Source organism: Nematolebias whitei, chromosome 4, assembly GCF_014905685.2.
Source record: "Nematolebias whitei isolate Nwh7 chromosome 4, NemWhi1, whole genome shotgun sequence".
Classification (NCBI taxonomy): Eukaryota; Metazoa; Chordata; class Actinopteri; order Cyprinodontiformes; family Rivulidae; genus Nematolebias; species Nematolebias whitei.
In genome coordinates, this window is record NC_056501.1 from 28,025,271 (window position 1) to 28,043,373 (window position 18,103).

General features: G+C 40.8%; 1 protein-coding gene across 1 annotated transcript in view; it reads left to right on the plus strand.

Annotated features, from left to right (window-relative positions):
- tspan17 (tetraspanin 17) overlaps window positions 1-10,852 on the plus strand; it is a 29,860-nt gene extending 19,008 nt beyond the window's left edge. Inside the window, exons 2-8 of the mRNA XM_037675941.1 lie at window positions 1,252-1,302; window positions 4,641-4,787; window positions 5,513-5,683; window positions 6,134-6,259; window positions 6,508-6,564; window positions 10,014-10,130; window positions 10,251-10,852. Of these exons, the coding sequence (XP_037531869.1) occupies window positions 1,252-1,302; window positions 4,641-4,787; window positions 5,513-5,683; window positions 6,134-6,259; window positions 6,508-6,564; window positions 10,014-10,130; window positions 10,251-10,316 (735 nt within the window). The 3' untranslated portion in view covers window positions 10,317-10,852. The remainder of the gene's footprint in view (window positions 1-1,251; window positions 1,303-4,640; window positions 4,788-5,512; window positions 5,684-6,133; window positions 6,260-6,507; window positions 6,565-10,013; window positions 10,131-10,250) is intronic.
- The last annotated feature ends 7,251 nt before the right edge of the window (window positions 10,853-18,103 follow it).

Here is an 18,103-nt window from a genome sequence, read left to right on the forward strand (position 1 = left end):
ATTTTGCTTACAGACCGACAGGAATGACACCAAAATGCTGAAGTTTTTAGCAAACATCTTGTGTAGTGTGTCTTGGTCCTTGTATTGTGGATGACTCTCAGCTACAAGCACACCAAAGTTTATCACCAAAGCTGTAAAATTGAGTAAGTTATGGCATCTTTTTTTTTTTACTTTCTAAGGTCAGTTGGCTGTGGCGGCCATCTTCAACTGCGTTGGCTCCAAAAGTGAATCAGTTGTAGAGTTACATAAGTAAAGTAAAGTGCTATGTGTTGTCATCATTGTATGTTCCCATGCAATGGCAAAATTGGCTCTCTGCATTTAACCCATCGCAACTGGGATGCACCCATGTGGAGCAGTGGGCAGCTATGTAAGCGCTCGGGGAGCAATTGGGGATTGGATGTCTTGCTCAGAGACACATGGGCATAAAAAAAAACCATTTATCACCCACCTTATCTTTATAAGCTAAAACACTTGGTTCCTGCAGCTTTTTGTCATAGATGAAACCACAGAGGGCAGAAGTTTGAACACTGCTGTTAATTGTTTGATCATTTAGTTTCTACTAATTTTTTAAACTTCTTTTCCAAGTCTTATTTAACCCACCATGACTGCACCTGTCTGTTAATGTAAGTTCAGCAGGTTCAGACTTGAGCTGCGGTGACAGTGATATTCAAGTGTTACGCGGTCCATCTTAGTCAGGTTCTTATTACAAGATGTTACAGAAAAGCACAGAAAGGTTCAGAAAGGTTAAATTGTAAAACAGACGTGTTCTCTTGGTGTCTTTACATTGTAAAGCAGTGGAGGTTTGAAAAATGGAAGTCACTGTTCTTTAAAAGATTTAAAAACATTTTGAAACGGACTCCTCTGTACAGGTTTGTATGGTCTTGTGATTATGCATCAGTTCTGGAAAAATACTGGGTTTAGTTCTGTTGTTGTATCTATTCTCCATAAAGAAAATTGAATGGAGTGTGACGCTGCATTAGGATGTGATTTCACTACTCGGAGTAAAACTAAATAAAAAGGCACGTTGAAATGTACCAAACTGAACAGCTGTGATAAAGGGAAAGTTTTGATAAACTTCTGCAAATTATCAGCGGAAAATGTTTCCGTCTTCACTTTCATCTGAAAGTCCATTCGTCCATCATTTTGATGCTCTTTAGTCAGATTTGATTCATTGCTTGGAAACTTGAGGAGTGTGTAACTCGTATCTTTCTGTCTCACAGCAGAGCTTCCTCTGTGTTCTTTGTTTTACAGTTGCTAGGAGCAGCATTCTTGAGTATAGGCCTGTGGGCATGGGCGGAGAAGGTATGTATAAACACACGCACACAAATGTACACTGAGAAAAGAGGGGATGATTTCCTTCAGCATAACTAAAATTCCACCAAATTTCTGACCATAAGAAGCTGGAAATAGGATTTTCTGTTGAGTTTAGATGTAAAATATAGCGGGACTATTCTACTAATCGACGATATCTGTTGACGTTTGTCATACGTCATACGTTTTGTCTCAGGAAATGAATCATGCCTCTGCACCACCAATGTGATCAGTAATTTTAAAGTTGATTGTCTCACAGTCAGCAGAGCCTGGATGCTTTTTGCTGTACAAGAGTTAGTCAGGAATACTTACGACTTTTTTATTTACAGGGAGATGTTTTTTTTCTAACACACATTATTAAGACCACCAAGGTCAGAGTTTGCCATTAACCTCTCATGTGCAGTGAATTTCTACAGCATTAAAACTTATTCCAATTGAATTAAAAGTTGATTTGTTCATTAAAAAAAAAAAAAAAAAGCCTCCAGTTGTTTTTGTAAATGCTGCGTGGAAGCGTGTACCGATTAGTAACGTCTGGTCATGAACTGTGTGCAAATAGGCCTGCACTGGAGTACCTTTGTGGAACAGTGTGAATAATTTATAGGGATTAGGGTGAATGATGAACAGCAGTAGCTGGAAAGGCCCTAATGGTGAGATTGGGTCTGAGAGTGACTGATTAGTTTTAAACTCAATGCTTTGCAGCACGTTGTTGTTCAGGGCCTAATGACCAAAATCAAATGAAGGCAGTTTAGTTTGCTCCGCTGACATTAAACAAATAAAACATTATTCCTTGCATCCTACTGCTGTTTCACTTTAGCTGTGTTAGTTCAGATGTTGTGTATTAAGATGGAAGTGTTTAACCCATGGATTATAAAGTACCGGTATGTAGCAAGTTAAACAGTCTACTACCGGTACTTATTTTGACTGGTCCATCTTCAGGGGGTCGCCACAGCAAGTCGTCATCCTCCATCTCACTCTGTCCTCTGCATCCTCTGTCCTCACTCCAACTACCTCCATGTCCTCTCTAACTGCATCCATATATCTCATCTGTGTCTTTTTCCTGACAGCTGCATGTCCAGCATCCTTCTACCAGTATACCCACTGTCCCTCCTCTGGACATGTTCAAACCATCTCAGTCTGGTTTCTCTAACTTTATCTCCCAGTTGTTCAACCTGTGCTGTACCTCTGATGATCTCATTCTTAATCATATCCATCCTTGTCACTCATAAGGAGAACCTCAACATCTTGATTTCTGCCACTTCCAGTTCTGTCTCCTGTCTTTTTGTCAGTGCCACTGTCTCCAGACCATACAACATAGCTGGTCTCGGTAATGTAAACTTTTCTTTTGACCTTTGCTGCCACCCTTTTGTCACAAATCACTCCTGAAAACTAGTACTCTCATTTATAGGAAATAACCCCAGTTCTTCCCTCCCACCGTTGAAAGGTGTAGAAAAGAAATATAGGTCTAATTGCAGAGCATCGCCTGACCGCTTTTATGCCAGAGTTTAAACTAGGTTCTTGAGTTTGTTATGAGTCTCAGCTACTACCACATCAACCTGTAGCTCACAGACAAGTGGGTTTGATGCCAGTTGTTACTGTCAGAGTTTTAGGAAATGATTTTGCACAAGGCTCAGAGTACGCAGTGAATGACTCATTACCACATGAACGTTAGATCAGTATCTGTAAAGTTGCTAGTCTCATTCTATGATTTTACAGAAACCGCATCTCGCCTTCGTCAAGTTTCCGTTAAAGCTTCTCTCATTCATTCTTTTCTGTTTTTGCTGTCTGTAAGTAGTGGGGAAGGTGAGGGGGAGTGGTGGCGCAGAGATTAGCAAAGATGACCCTGTAATTGGAAGGTCGCCAGTTCAACTCCCCAGACCAACAATATCCAAATGTGGGTGGGAAAGATGAAAAACTCACACCTGCCTCCACCCTCATTTGCCCCACTCTTGGCCCTTGAACAAGGCCCTTAGCTCCCACCATCCGCTCCCCTAGGCACCATAGATGGCAGCTCTCTGCTCCACACAGAGGGCTGTGGTAGCTCGGTGGTTTGTGGTTGTGTCAGGAATGGCATCCTGCGTAAAAACTATTGCCAAGTCTTTGTGCGAGTTACTTTGCTGTGGCGACCCCTGAAGAAGGGAGCAGCTGAAAGAAGAAGAAAAACAAGTTGTTCAAACTCCACATCATCTGACGTAGCTCTCACTCAGATTAATGAAAGATCTCATCTTTAATGATACTTACATGTATGTATAGTGATCATTTATGGCGCACGCAAAACTGGATGTGAAGGCACAACTCAACATAAACGTTCAGTTTCGACCGTTTGGACTTTATGTCTCAGTTTTTAAAGTCAGGTTCAACGCAATGGGGAAAATCAGACTTTTTATTATTACTTCCTCCCCATAAGGAAAGGCATACCTACACAAGTGTGTGTAACAACCAGACCACACGCTACAAACACAGCAGGCAACCAGCTACATCCTGCCTGCAAGGAACTAAAAAGGATCTTTATTCTTCATTTAATGAGCAAAGTTTGTCCTAAATGTTCGTTTATAGCTGTGGATTACCTTCCAAAAGAACGTTGTGTACTGTCTTGTTTTCTCATTAATGGAAAAGTTTAAAGTTCACAGAAGATATTAACATTGTTGGCTGTGGTGGACAGCAGTCAGAATACCATAATCTGTTTGTAAAATCTGGGAGGAATTCTCATGAAGGAGTCAAACCAACACCTGCTCGAACTACGGCTTTTTTCAAAACAGATTTCAGGTGTTTGAAGCAACTCAATATAAAAAGCGTTGAATTTCTCTGGCTTTGGTACTGAAGGGCAAGAAATGCAGAAAGAAAACCGTTTTGTCTGCAAATGTTTTCTGAAGGATCTTTACGTTTCACCTCCTGAGGAGTCACTTTGATGAGTCATCAAGCCACAAGTTTGATGAGGATTTACTAGAGTTGGACTCTTAAAAATAAATTGTTGGGAGAAAACTTTCACAGCTCTTATTTCAAATAGGTTATACACTATATCTAAAACATCAGGACAATAATGGCATTGCAAAAAAGTTTCCCTGTACGTCTAAACAGTGCAACAGCTGACTTAATGGCGGTAAAATATATTCCCCAGTTTGTCGGTTCTGTTGACAGAGCGGGGCACCCTCCTTGGAAAATGCTAGGGGGACACTGTACAAGAATTCAAACTACCAGTATTCAAACCCCTCAGCGGCGGGGGACATGGGCATACAACTTGATTAGGTTTGCTGTCATTTTAGCAAAGTATTACTGATTTTAATAATACTTTGATGTGATTTTTAATTACTTTTGTTTGTTCTTTCTTTTAGGGCGTGCTGTCAAATCTGTCCTCCATCACAGATCTTGGAGGCTTCGACCCCGTGTGGCTCTTCATCGTCGTGGGAGGGGTGATGTTCATCCTGGGCTTCGCCGGCTGTATTGGAGCGCTCAGAGAGAACACTCTCCTGCTTAAGTTTGTGAGCTACCTCCCAGCTTTTGAAGCACGCACCAGGTTTAATCACTTTGACACCCTCTCAGATGTGCAGTTCACACCAGTGCTGAGGCTGTTAGTGCAACAGGCGTCACTTTGACGCACCAAAACCAAATGCTGTGAGCGGTTACGTGTTTTAGTAAACCGTGTTTTGCTGAAGAGCAGCGATAAGAAACACATCCTCGTTTTCCTCTCCAGTTTTCTCTGTCAAGTTTTTTTTTTTTTTACCAAAAAAAAAATATATATATTTTTTAAACCTACAGCATCCTTATTTATGTGGTTTGTTTTGGTTTGGCAGTGTTGATAACATGTGACTGATGGAGACAAATTCGCCTCATTGCTGGCTGCAGTTCTGCACAGCAACTAACTCCAGCAGATGTCCATTAGCAGCAATAAGTCAGGCGTCAGCGTGAGGAGCTAATGTGGTTTTTTCACATTTATCATCAGTCTGGTCCTGCACATTTACTGTAAAAAGATAATGTAACGGTACCTGAGGGACTGTGGTTTGTTGCTGCTACACTCTCACTTGTCAAATGAAGACAGGCGCTACAGCGAGACTTTAAATGGAGGCCATTACATCAAAGTTTTCCTGTTAATTCTTTTAAAAACGCAAGCAGAAACAAAGTTAACTGTCTTTTTGGATGTTTCTGTGCTTTTGTTTGAAGTGACGTATGTATTGTTTTTCCTGTGTGTGTGTCGGGCTCTGCCTAGTTCTCCGTGTTCCTGGGTTTGATCTTCTTCTTGGAGCTGGCTGCGGGGATCCTCGCCTTCGTCTTCAAGGACTGGATCAAAGACCAGCTGAACCTTTTCATCAACAACAATATCAAGGCCTATCGTGATGACATCGACTTGCAGAACCTCATTGACTTTGCCCAGGAATACGTGAGTCACCGCACCCATCGACTGTAATTACTGTGAAAACTGATCCCCCTCCCTCAAGCATTACACATCTCTCGGCTGTTGGAACGACTTTCTTCTTGAGAAATATATTGTTGATGTTAAATATTAATGCATTTCTGGCTCAGACAGGTTCTTAGCTGTAAAGTCATCCACTGCGCTCACAGCTGCAAATCTCATGATTAACGTGATTGTCTTTCCTTCATATGATTATCCAATTACATGAACGGGACCGTTTAGATAATTGGCTCCTGTGTGTAAACGCTGGACTACATCATGACGTATTGTAAACGAGATTAAATCTGAGTCACCAGCTGAGTCTGATCTGTAGTCCCACCCTCCCCTGTAAGCCTGAGCCGGGATCTAAAGGGCTCAGCTCAACGCTCCGTGTTCTGGTTGGGGTTTAATCTGGCTCTGTTGTTGCTGCTGTCTCAGTGGTCGTGCTGCGGAGCTCACGGGCCCGACGACTGGAACCAGAACATCTACTTCAACTGCACTGACAAGAATACGAGCAGAGAGAAATGTGGAGTACCCTTCTCCTGCTGCGTGAAAGATCCTGCTGTGAGTCACTCTTAACAAATCATGACTCCATCTAAATGAACACATGTCAGCAGCTGCAATATTTCTCATCTTTTTAATTTATTTATCTAGTTTTTATTTTAAACAAAGCAAGATCTTAGCATTTAGTCATTTCTGGAACCATGTTAGCTACATTCAGAAGAATCTTAAGCATTTAGTTCTTATAGCTTACGATATGTTGTCTAACAATATAAGTCCAATATTTTAAGATGTTGTTTTTATTGTTTCAGGAGGATGTCATCAACACGCAGTGTGGTTATGATGTTCGTGATGTTCGGCTTCAAGGGGTTAGTATCCTCAGTGTTTGCACGCAAGCATCTTCCTGATCCTACAGATCAGTTTTCTTCATGATGTTTTTATTGTCAAGTGTTTCATGTGCAGTCTCAAGAAGAATGGAAATGTGTAGAATTGAATTAAAGTGTTTTCCAGGTTAAATTAAAAACCAGAAAACAGGATGGACTGAACTTAATTACATCTACCTTATCACGACTTGAGGCGAAGGCTTTAGCTATCGGTGTCTTGGATTTGGATTGAGAAACCATCGTTAACAGTTTTCACAGGTGGCTTTTCTGTGAATAATAACAATCGTTTGCTTTTTGTTGACAACTTCAGTAGTTTGGCCTCCTCCAAATGTTGACACGTCTTGGAATAACCGTGAGAGGCGGGGCCTTCTTTCCCCATGCCCATAAATGTTCTCTTGTTCAGCTCATAACTTTTGATCCCCTCAATATAATTTAAGGATACTTCATACTCGCATATTGTCAGATAGAAGGTCACAAATCAAGGTCAAATATTATACACGGTCTTTACTTGTCTGGGTCATTGTGATAGGTTGCTGTATAATAGTTTGTTTACAGGTGTAAAACGGGCCGTGTGCCGACTTGTCTTTCCACAGATCACATTGCCTTGTGCATGGCTGTAAAACTTCAGCTCAAGGGTTCTCAAACTTTTTGGGTCTGGGGGCCCCTTAGTCCCTTAGAGGAACATTTACAGAGACCCCCTCAAATACCTGATAGTGATTAAAAATAATGTACTGCCGTTTTACCCACTAAATGCTGTGAGAATCTTTTATTGTTGTTTGGTTAAGTATGCTTGTTTTACTGGCACATTGTTCTCCATACGCATTGATGTACGTTTTTAAGTGATATGACATAACTAATAATTTCTTGTAATTTATTTAGCAGAACCCCAAGTTACAACTCCTGAACCTCTGGGGGGTCCTGGGACCCCAGTTTGAGAACCTCTGCTTCAGACTAATAAATTTACATCTACAGTGTGTAACTTTTCTGTCACAGGGCAGCCCAGCCCTAAAGCACAAACAGATTTTCACATTTTTCTATGAATGGGAACAGTTTTACAACACAGACTGTGTGGAGGAGGATTAGAATCATAAACTAACTTTAAACTTTTTTTTTGTATTGTTTCCTTTTGCTCATCTTCTTTTACAATTTGTGTTGTTCTTAATACAGATGTTATAAAACCACTTTTTAATAAACATCAACAGTAGACCCTTGTTTATCGTGGGGGTTACGTTCCAGACCTCACCCTCAATAAGTGAAAAACCGCAAAGTAGAAATGACATTGATTTCTGAGTTGAAACAACAAACCGGTCCAGCTCGGTTCCGGTTCGGCAGACCTACCCAGTATTGGTCCGGTTCTGATCTGCTCTCTGCATCCACTGAACTTCGAAGTCTCTATGAATACTGTAAGGACCGAATGTTTTCGGATCGGATCAAAATTTTCTCCCCAGCAGAAAGCGACTTTGCCTTCTGGATAGTGCACCGTTGCCTTCTGGGTAATGTAGTGCTTTAGACTGGCAATTTTTTGGTGTAGGCTTGTGTAGGCTTGTTGAGAGAAAACTACAAAATGGTGGCACCTTTTTTTTTTTTGTTGTGAACAATCTAACAGTAGTGTGCTTTGAAAAAACGCGAAAGAGCGAGTCTGCAAAAGTCCAACCGCAAGTAGCGAGGGACGACTGCATGTGCAGATTTTAATGTCAAAAATTGCACAAAATTCACAGAACATTCTGAAACTCGTTTATAGAAAAGTCTGGAAGTGCAAAAAGGAAAATGAGCGGGAACGCTGGCTGAGTTTCAGCCCATGTTTTATTTGTTTTTCTGAATTTCAACATATCTATAAACAATACAACCATCGTGTTTCAGATTATTCCAACAAATGCGCCCCTGGTTAAAACGACTGGGCTGTTGAGCGGAATTACTCCTGGAGACCTCCAAATCTCTTTAACAGTGTAAGCTGCCTAAATCTGTGTGCACACACGTACTCTGGAGGTGTTCAGGAAAATATGTGAAGAGTTCGGTTCAGACTTGCTTCCCTGTTCTCACACGAGCACTTCACAGCAGCAGGTTTCATGCTGAAGATGTTCGCTCACAGCTGGAAAGGCGAGGGAAATGCTTCAGAGAGCATCTGTTTAGAGCAACCAGGAGGCAGAACATCATGGAACCAGTACTGTGTGGGGATCGTTTTCCTGAAAGAATGTAGAAAGTAAAAAAATGAAGCTACTTGACCTGTCTTTGTGAAAATAACAGAAAATGTTTCTGCAAGGATCAAATTGACGAATGAAAAGGAATTCTGCAGATATTTGTCTCGTTCTAACTTTTCAGGAACATTTCAAGTGTGGTTATTTTGAAAGGTTGCAGGATAATATAAGGATTAATTCATGTTTTTATCTAAAAAGTAGCATAACCCCATAAACAATCCAACATTCACCACAGCAGACACAGCATGTAAGGGTTAAGGAGTTATCCTGCGAGCCGCTTGCTTTAATAACAGATTGTTCTTCTTACAGGGACAATTAGGCTCCAGTTTTAGCTCAGAGAGCAGCCTAGCTCCGCTCTGTAATCAGCTGCTCTGTGGGTTATGCCAGTCCGTTCTTTTCTCCACCACGTGTGGGTGTGGTGGTTGCAACTCGCTGCACTGCAGTCAAAGGTTTGCTGTTGCTATGCAAGCTGCAGTACTACAAACCACCTGCAGCCGAGTTGGGATGAGACGATCGTCTCCGTGCTCGTGTCCTAATTGTCCTGAGCAGTGAAACTATCAGGGATGTGCAGCGAGTTCCTGTGCTGCTTGTGATGGGGAAGTGCAGGGTGGGAGAGAGGAAGCGCAGGAGACGTGTGAAGGACAGAGGTGCAACAAAGGCAGGGAGCTGAAATAGCTTCAGAGGAAGTTCACAGCCAGAATAACACGGTGTTTCCTGCCTTTTCATTGGCTGCCAGGAGGTTCTCCTTACTTTCCATTGGCCGAAAGCTAGCTTTCAGGTTTTGTAAAAGAACAAAGAGTTCGCCTGGTTGACTTGAAGAGTAACAAAGGAGGCTTTGTGTAGAGGCACCTATTCTTACTCTCTTTTAGGTGCCATTTCAGCTGTAAATTACACCCCCCCCCCCCCCTTCTCTGAACGTACATCATCAGCTGAACGGAGCGACACAAACAACCATCTGTTCGCTGACAGGAAAAAGAATCTGCCTGTTTGCTCACTCCAGACTGGGGTCGTCAGTGAATGTGTAAACTCTTCCTTTGTTAAGCTCCGAGATATCCTGACAACACGCTGAAATCATTAAGTGTGATTCAGCCATCATGCAGCTTCAGACCAGGAATCTGTGGATAAAATGTGATCCGTTGTGTTTTGTCAGAGTTCATGTGTTTATTTCAATCAAATAAAATGTCTTCTGTGATGATTACACTGTAAAATAAAGTCTTCAATCTTTGTTTTTGTGAAAAGGAACTGGACCGGCAGAAATATATCTACACCAAAGGCTGCGTGGGACAGTTTGAGAAGTGGCTTCAAGACAACCTGATTATCGTAGCGGGGGTTTTCGTTGGTATTGCACTTTTACAGGTTAGTTATTTATCCACTGCTGTGTGTAAACTGGCATATGTGATTTTGTGTCGTCGCTGCCCCCTGGTGGCGAGTGCTGCTCAGGAGCACGAGTAAACTTGTGGCGTGGCTGTTTTCCAGATATTTGGCATCTGCCTCGCTCAGAACCTTGTGAGTGATGTCAAAGCCATTAAAGCCAACTGGTGACGGGGGAGGTGAGGTGGAGCGGCCCGCTCCATATCCAGGTCAACAGCATACAGAACAGTCCCAACCAGCTGAGCACGGAGAGCCGACTCTGTGGAGTCGATCAACCAAGTGAAGCAGCGCGTACACGCTGTCGTTTTCGACCCCGCTCGTCAGTGACTCTTGAAAAGGAAGGTGGGATTTGTTCCACACTAACCAAACGGCTTGGATGAGAACCCAAATACTACAGAGGACAGTCCGGCCTGCTTCAGAGCCGGTTCTTTTTTATTATTTTATTCTGATTTTGTACTTTGGACAATTGTATTTATGCCAGTTGCACAAGGACTCCTGTCAGCCTGGAAGTCATGGATGAAAGTAAGAGATGACAAAAAAATGGAAAAAGTGACGGCAAGTTTCCTGTCGTAGGTCAAGCATCACAGATTGTGTTTTTTATTGTGAATTCACCCCCACATCCTGCTTCAGAGGATAGAGGGTGATAAACACATAGTTTCCCCTGTGTGTCGTTTATTCTTTCCACCATGACTTAGAGCTGCTCTAAAGAAAGAAAAAAAAAGCACAAGAGAATCCTGGCTGTTCACATCTGCAACTTTAAGTAGCTTCAGTAGGAATGCTTCTATTTTCAAATGTTATAAGTGCCATTAAGTTCATATTTTTGAGTCCTTTTTGTGGCTAATGTAAAATTTCTGCTCCCTGCCCCCCACGATACCTCAGGGCCTGGCTGAAAACCTTCGCTTTCTCCCTCTGATTAAGATCTCTTTCCACCCACGTCTGCTAACGTTAGATAGGGCAAGTTTCTGCAGGAAAACAGGAACAGTTCCTCCGACGTCCCACTTGTTTGCTTTGCTGCAGTTGCATTATTTTTTATCCTCTGATGGATGTTTACTGTGTCAGGGAGAGGTGTAGCGGGGTTAGGGTTGTAGGTCAGTGCCATACGGGGGAAAAGAAGAGTTGAGATTGTTCTTTTTTATCTTTGAGCATCCCTCAGGCACATGGGATTGCTGGTTTGGGGGCTTTTTTTTTTTTTTACATGTTAGCACATCTATCTTACAATCTGCATTTATTGTGTGTTCAAGAGTGTTTTTTATTCTGTCTCTGTGTTCTCATACAGATGCATGTATCCTTGGTGTATTGTTTGATTTCACCAGGTTTACCTCCAACTTATCACACAGCTGCAAAACGGCTTCTAATACTTGATGTTCGCAGTTTTACAGAAGACCAAACGATATCGGCGCACTTTTTGCCGAACTTATTTAGGATGGCAACGAATGCAAAACATTTCTGGGTCGTTTAAATGTGAATTTCTTGTCTCTTTCTGTTGAAAGTGGCAAAAATCAAACCCAAGATTAAACATAACCTGTTGCTTTTATCTTTAATTGTGTGTCACGTCTTTTTGTTTGTACCGTTGTAAATCAAATCATAAAAATGTGTTAACACTAATAATGCTCTCTCTTTAACGTGAACGCTGCTTTGAACCTTTACTAACTCAGGGGTCTGCAACCTGCGGCTCTGGGGCCACATGTGGCTCATTAGTCCCTCATTGGCGACTCTTTGAAGCTTTCACCAAAACTGCATGAAATTTAATTGCATTGATTTTTATACCAACAACAGAAAATGCTAGTTTTGGCAGATTGTCAAATTTTTGTTAATTTTTACCCGATAACTACAAGTTAGAACTTTATTGATCCCGCAGGAAGTTGTTGAAGTAGAAAGTAAGTTTATTTTGGCTGCTCCCTTTTTCGGGGGACTCCACTCACATGAAAGATTTTGCTATTTGTTTTATGCCGGATGTCCTTCCTGGCTCAACCTGGGCTCGAACCCTCAACCTCAGGATTGCAAGACCGCTGCACTGACTGCAACCCTGCCTGATACTTATTTATTATTATCACATAGACCTGCAGAGTTCAGTGTTTTGATTTTTATCAAAATTGGTATACAGTAGTCCCTCATTTATCACGGGGGATCTGTACCCTGAACACTTTAAAAGAGCACAGAGTGTCATGATCTCCGCTCTCTCTGCCTCTGGTTGCTCTGCCAGTGTTCTTGGCCACGCCCACTTCTTTGCTGCAGAGCAAAGATCAGACACGCTGCAGGAGGAAGCTTCTCCTGCAGCTGTGGGCTGCACACAGACCTGTGCAGCAGGTGCTAAATAATTTATTTTAAATAAACATCCCATGCTGATCGTGCAGCTCATCCATCAATCAGCCATTGTGTGTCATGTCCAATCTTATTTTGAAAAACCGCGATAGAGCGAGTCTGCAAAACACGAATAGTGAAGTAGCGAGGGACTACTGTAAACTATAATTATTTTTCTTCTTTATATGATATGGTGTTTGTCTTAAAATGAAAAAAATATCAATAAATGTTTAAACTCATGATATAATTTTAGTTTTACGTCACCCCCACTGTCCAGAAAACATCCACTCCAACAAACTTTGTGGCCCATGGGCCATCAGTTGATAATCTCAGTTGCAGTTTTTTTTTGACTCCAGGCTCTGTTGATCAAAAAGGTTGCAGACCTCTGGACTAACTGTAGCACAGTCTAGCCTCGCGTAAATGTGTTTGAAAGAAATCTCCACTTTTGTTCCAGGTTAGAGAAATATCTAAATGATGTGTTTAGGTTAAAGCTTTTTTTTTTGTCAGTAATATCACCAAACATGTCGTCATCTTGTGGGAACAGCTTCTTCTAATACAACCGGTTGTTTCGTACATTTTTCACAGTTTTAACTTTTTGTTCTGTTCGAAACACGACAAACAGGATCTGAGTGGACCTTCTCGACCCGGTGCAGGGCTGCACATGGCAAAACTTTCCTGCTCCATTGAGTCCGTCTGTAGAGAAATACATCCGAACTCGTTGGGCAGCACCTTCTGAACGTGTCGCCTTGCGCCCACGTGCACCCTCTTCAAAAAGCTATCGGATCAGAGTTCGTCCGTTTCTTGGACTGACGTATATTTGTGCATTTTTAAACGATGGAGCGACAAAGAAACACAAGAATACTTGTCGTGGGGTCAGAGAGGTGGGCTGCAGAGCTGCCAGGACTTCCCTCTCCCGATGGGGCAACAGCTGCTCCAGATTAGAGCAGATGTGGGCTTATTCTCCAGATTAAACGCCACAAATGGTTCTTTCACTTTATGATTTAATCTACACAGACATGTTACAATATGTTTTTTGTAATTAGGGACAGAAATTTTAAGCACAGGCACTTGAAGTTCACCAGTAATTAGTCATCTCTCTTTCACCTCTTTAGTCTGAATATTTAAAAATGACTGACTAAAAGTAACATATTTTTATCTACATTGCGATTTTGATCTGTATCGGGTTATTTATGTTCTGACAGACTTATTGTCTATTGTCATATTTACTTCACAATATACACACAACTACTGTCTCATGAGCTTTTGAAAAGTATGGGGAAAAAGTGAACTAAATTATTTACAAGTATCTGAAATGTGAAATTTCTAAAGATAAATGACTTAGACAGCAGCAGGATGCTTTTCTCATTAATAATTTATAAATTATGGATAGTTATAGTTTTTATCAATATTGGAAAACATTTTATAAACCCATGTAAATTTAAAAAAGTCATAAATTCAGACCATTTGTCATCCTGAGCGCTGCACAGACTGTTCAAGTCCTGACCTGAAGCAAATTCAGTTTTTTTTCTAAAGTTTTACAGAATCAAAGCGTTGTAGTGAATAAGGCTCGAACTGTGATCACAAACACTGAACATGGACTTCCCTGCTGTCCATTAGTTTGATTACACTTTGTACTGCACATGCATTTAAAAAAGTGGCCTAAAAATCAGCAGTGACTGAAAACATGTCTTAAGGAGGAATTATTAAATGGAAAATGTGTGGAAACTCTGGTTGTGTTAGAAATACAGAAATGTCACAGAACAGATAAGAATCACAATATTGATATATTCATAGAGATGTCATAAGAGATGCGTCTCGCCAGTGTAGTGAACCTGATCTGACCCTGATCTGACCCTGATGACCTCAAATCTATCAGATGGACAGGGACTGTTATTTCATTGATCTGAATACAGTCTGAGCCATCTGGTGACTTTCTTTCTTGAATTAATCAAGCAGAAAAGACAATTTTTATGATCATCACTGTTTTACAAATGTTTGATAATCAAAATTGTGTTAGTTCACTCAAAGTTACAGGTTGAAGAGAACTACTAATTTTTATTTTTACATAAACAGTAAGTAATGATTTTTATTCCTCATTTAAAGAAGAAATCAGGTTAATATGCATTTCTTGATTTTCTGTCTGAAATGAGCCAAGCAATGTAAGTGTGTTAAAGGTCGGTTTTCGGTCAACTAAAATGTTTACCGAGAAAGATGTCATGTTTAAACTTTTTCAGAAGATTATAAGTGTGAGACTCCACGGAGTCTGAAGTCCTACAATAATCTTTCTGTTCGTTACTAAACAATCCTTGATTTTTAATAACATCTTACATCATACACCACACCTCTATTCCTGGTCCATCGACCAATCAAAAGCTCTCAAATGAACCGGAAGTCGACCCATTTAAAATGTGGCAACTTCCCAGTTCATGTTAGAATTCGGGAGAATTCGGGAGAATTCAGGAGAATTCCAGAGGCTGAGGAGATGAAGAACTAGAGAGTTGCTGGAGTTGAAAGACAATTAAGAGTCTGAGAAGTTCTGAAGAATGAAAGGAGTTCAGAGTTCTTGGGTGCAAACGCATTCAGGATGATCCAGAGACGTTTTGGGATTATAATTTCTGTTTGAAAACCACGTACGACTCTCTGAGGGTTTGGTAGTTCTCACGGAGACGCTGAAAAGAGTCAGAAAGGAACCTACGCCGACGCTGATTTCATCATCAAGGTAGATGGTTCTATTTTCGACCAAGTGTACCGTGGGCAAGCTGAGATCTGATGGAGCGTGCAATTTCTGGTCAAACAGATTAATTCCCTCACATATTTCTCTGTAAGATAACTCCATTTCATCTTAAAACTCTCCTCTTTCTCATAAAATCAGTACAGATATCTTAGGAATATCTGAAGCAAAGTCCTTGATCACCGCCGAGTGATCGATGTCCCTTTTATGTGAAACTTGTCTGTTATTATTTTCATATTTTGCCAAATTAATGTAAATGTTTGATGTTAAACTTTGATTCTGAAAATAAATGACCGCATTCATTTTGATGGGTCAAAGATAAATAACGTCTCGCGTTACATTTCTGTTAAATTCAAGGCACGACATTACACAGTCAGAAAGATGAGGAACTCGCGAAAAGTATGCATATATATTTCCCTATATTGTCATACTACAACTAGTGGCACGTACCTACGTGACTACTACAACAGCTTCATCAGGGCTCCCTTAAACAAAAACTTTAATCTTAAGTGGCTTCTTTGTAAAATAAGGGTTAATTAAAACAATCCAATTCCTAATATATAATAGGAGACTGTTAAAATGTATATATTAAATGTATAAAGCAATGATTTACATGTCTCATAAACCCATACTTTATTTACAATAGAACATAGAAAAATCAAAAATTTACACTGACTTTTTTTTTTTTTTCAAATAAAGTCATTTAAAGAGATAAATCAAGATTACAGATGTCGCTGTGAAGCACCCCCTCTTCTTTAAGCGGCAGTCTGTAAACGTCTGGACTGAGACCAGTAGGAGGTTCTGGAGGGAACGTTGCCTCGTTCTTGTCTGATGGAGGATTCTAGCTCTTCAGCCGTTCTGGGTCTTTGCTGGATTTTTGTGCTTCTAAAATCGGTACACTTTTCTGCTTTGACGGTGCATTTCCAGATGTGCAAGTTGTGCACACTATATACATTAATGCACCCCTATATCATCTGAGAAGCAGGCTTTTGAACTGTGTGCCGATAGGCTGGATGGTCCCCCTTGGATTTAATGCCTGTGGTTACCGTTCAATTTATCTGACCACAGAACAGTTTCCACTTCACCTCAGTCCATTTTAAATTCGATTTGTCCCAGAGAAAATGAATGGTGCTCACATACGGCTTCCTATTAGCATGCTAGTGCTTTAACCATCATTTATGAATGGCACAGCAAACGATGATTTGTTGAAGTGTCCCTGGATCCATGCGGTGAGGTCCAGAACAGAATCAAACCTGTTTTTAGACCGCCTGCAGATCACCAGCATCCAGTTTTAACTTTCAGTCTGGTCCTTTGACCTGAGATGGTTCCAGATTCCTAAAATCTTTTGATGATATCATAAGATGCATAAACATGCACGTTAGACTGATCGGTAACGCTAAATTGAGTGAGAGAGTGAATGATTGTTTATCTCATTTGTCTCTATGTGTCCCTGTGATGGACTGGAGACCTGTCCACGGTGTCCCCCGCCTCTCACACAGTGATAGACAGACATTGGCACCTGTGACCTAAAAAGGAAAAAGCAGATAAAGATGATGGATGGATGATCTTAACTGTTACAATGAGATAAACAAAGTTGTCATGAACCGAAACAAATGGCCGACGAGGTTCTTCGTCAATTTTTTTTTTGATGTTTGAATAATTTAGCCAGTGACAGCTGAGGTCACGAGTCTCTGCGAGTTTTGTTTTATTGGTGGAAGTCTGAAAGGTTTAGAGAAACGCAGATCTACACAGATGATTTTTTTTTGTCCTAAACAATAAATATGGTCGTGAGTTTAAGTTTACCTGGTGATGCAAATTAAGCTGTAGATCTGTATCAAACATGATTTTTTCTATTAACTCTGACAAAAGCGTGTTCCCCTGATCGTATCCACTTTTCACATAAAAGTCCAAACCACATCTTATCATGTAAATAAATTGGATGCCATCCGTGATTTCACGGAGTCCCGCTGCATGTTTGGGTTGTGTTGAGGGCAGAGGACTGTTAGACCTGAACAAAAATCACTCCTGCTCCATTTTTTATTTTTATTGTTCTGCAGTTTTTGTTTCTGTGTAGAAGTGGCAATAACCAGTTGCCTTGGTTTAAAGGAGAATAATGCCAGGATAGTTTCAGCAGCACTCTGACAGGATTCAGAGACACCAGTTCTCCAAAAGGGACTCAGTGGAGTGGGGTTGTTTTTAACAGCTCTGGGTGATTCTGCTTTTGTATTCCTTTAATGTAGTGGGGAGGGAGCGATGCTAATTATGCTGTTCTTTATCGTAATGGCCTTGCATCGTGAAACACCTTCTTAATTTCTCTGCTGTCCCTGTGGGTAATTAAATCTTTGCCCAGGAGGAGCCTTACGCGTACCATGAATGTACATTTCTTTATCAGCCTGGACCTGCCGCTTCGTGCTCACTTTTAAATTCCCTTCATGCAGCTGGGTGCACAATGCTAATGAAGTTTAGGCATGTGAAAAGAAGCCTGGGTTTAATGTTTAGCCCTTTTTTCTGGATCTAAAATCAGAAGCATGGAGGCATGGTCTTTTTTTTTTTTTAAAGACTTGCTCGGACATTTTATACGCAATCATAAAACATTTAAATCGCCAAATAAAACCTTTTTTTTTTTTTAATTTCTGTAAATGTGACTGGTTTTTAAATATCCATTTTAAAAAAATTAATCATCAGTGTCGCTCAGGCTTGGAAAAATCCAATGTAGAGTACCGGTAATCATTTTTGAGTAATTTGATGGAACCTTCTCAAATATCATTTAGGCGTTTAATCCAAATTGGCTGTTATCGTTATCCATCCATGAGAGCCCTTTTTTTAGCTTTACTGACGGTTTATATATATTTTAATTCACAGAGCTTTGGCCGCACATTTAGAAAACAAGCAGAACCGATCAGAGTGAGCAAATTTACAGCAATAG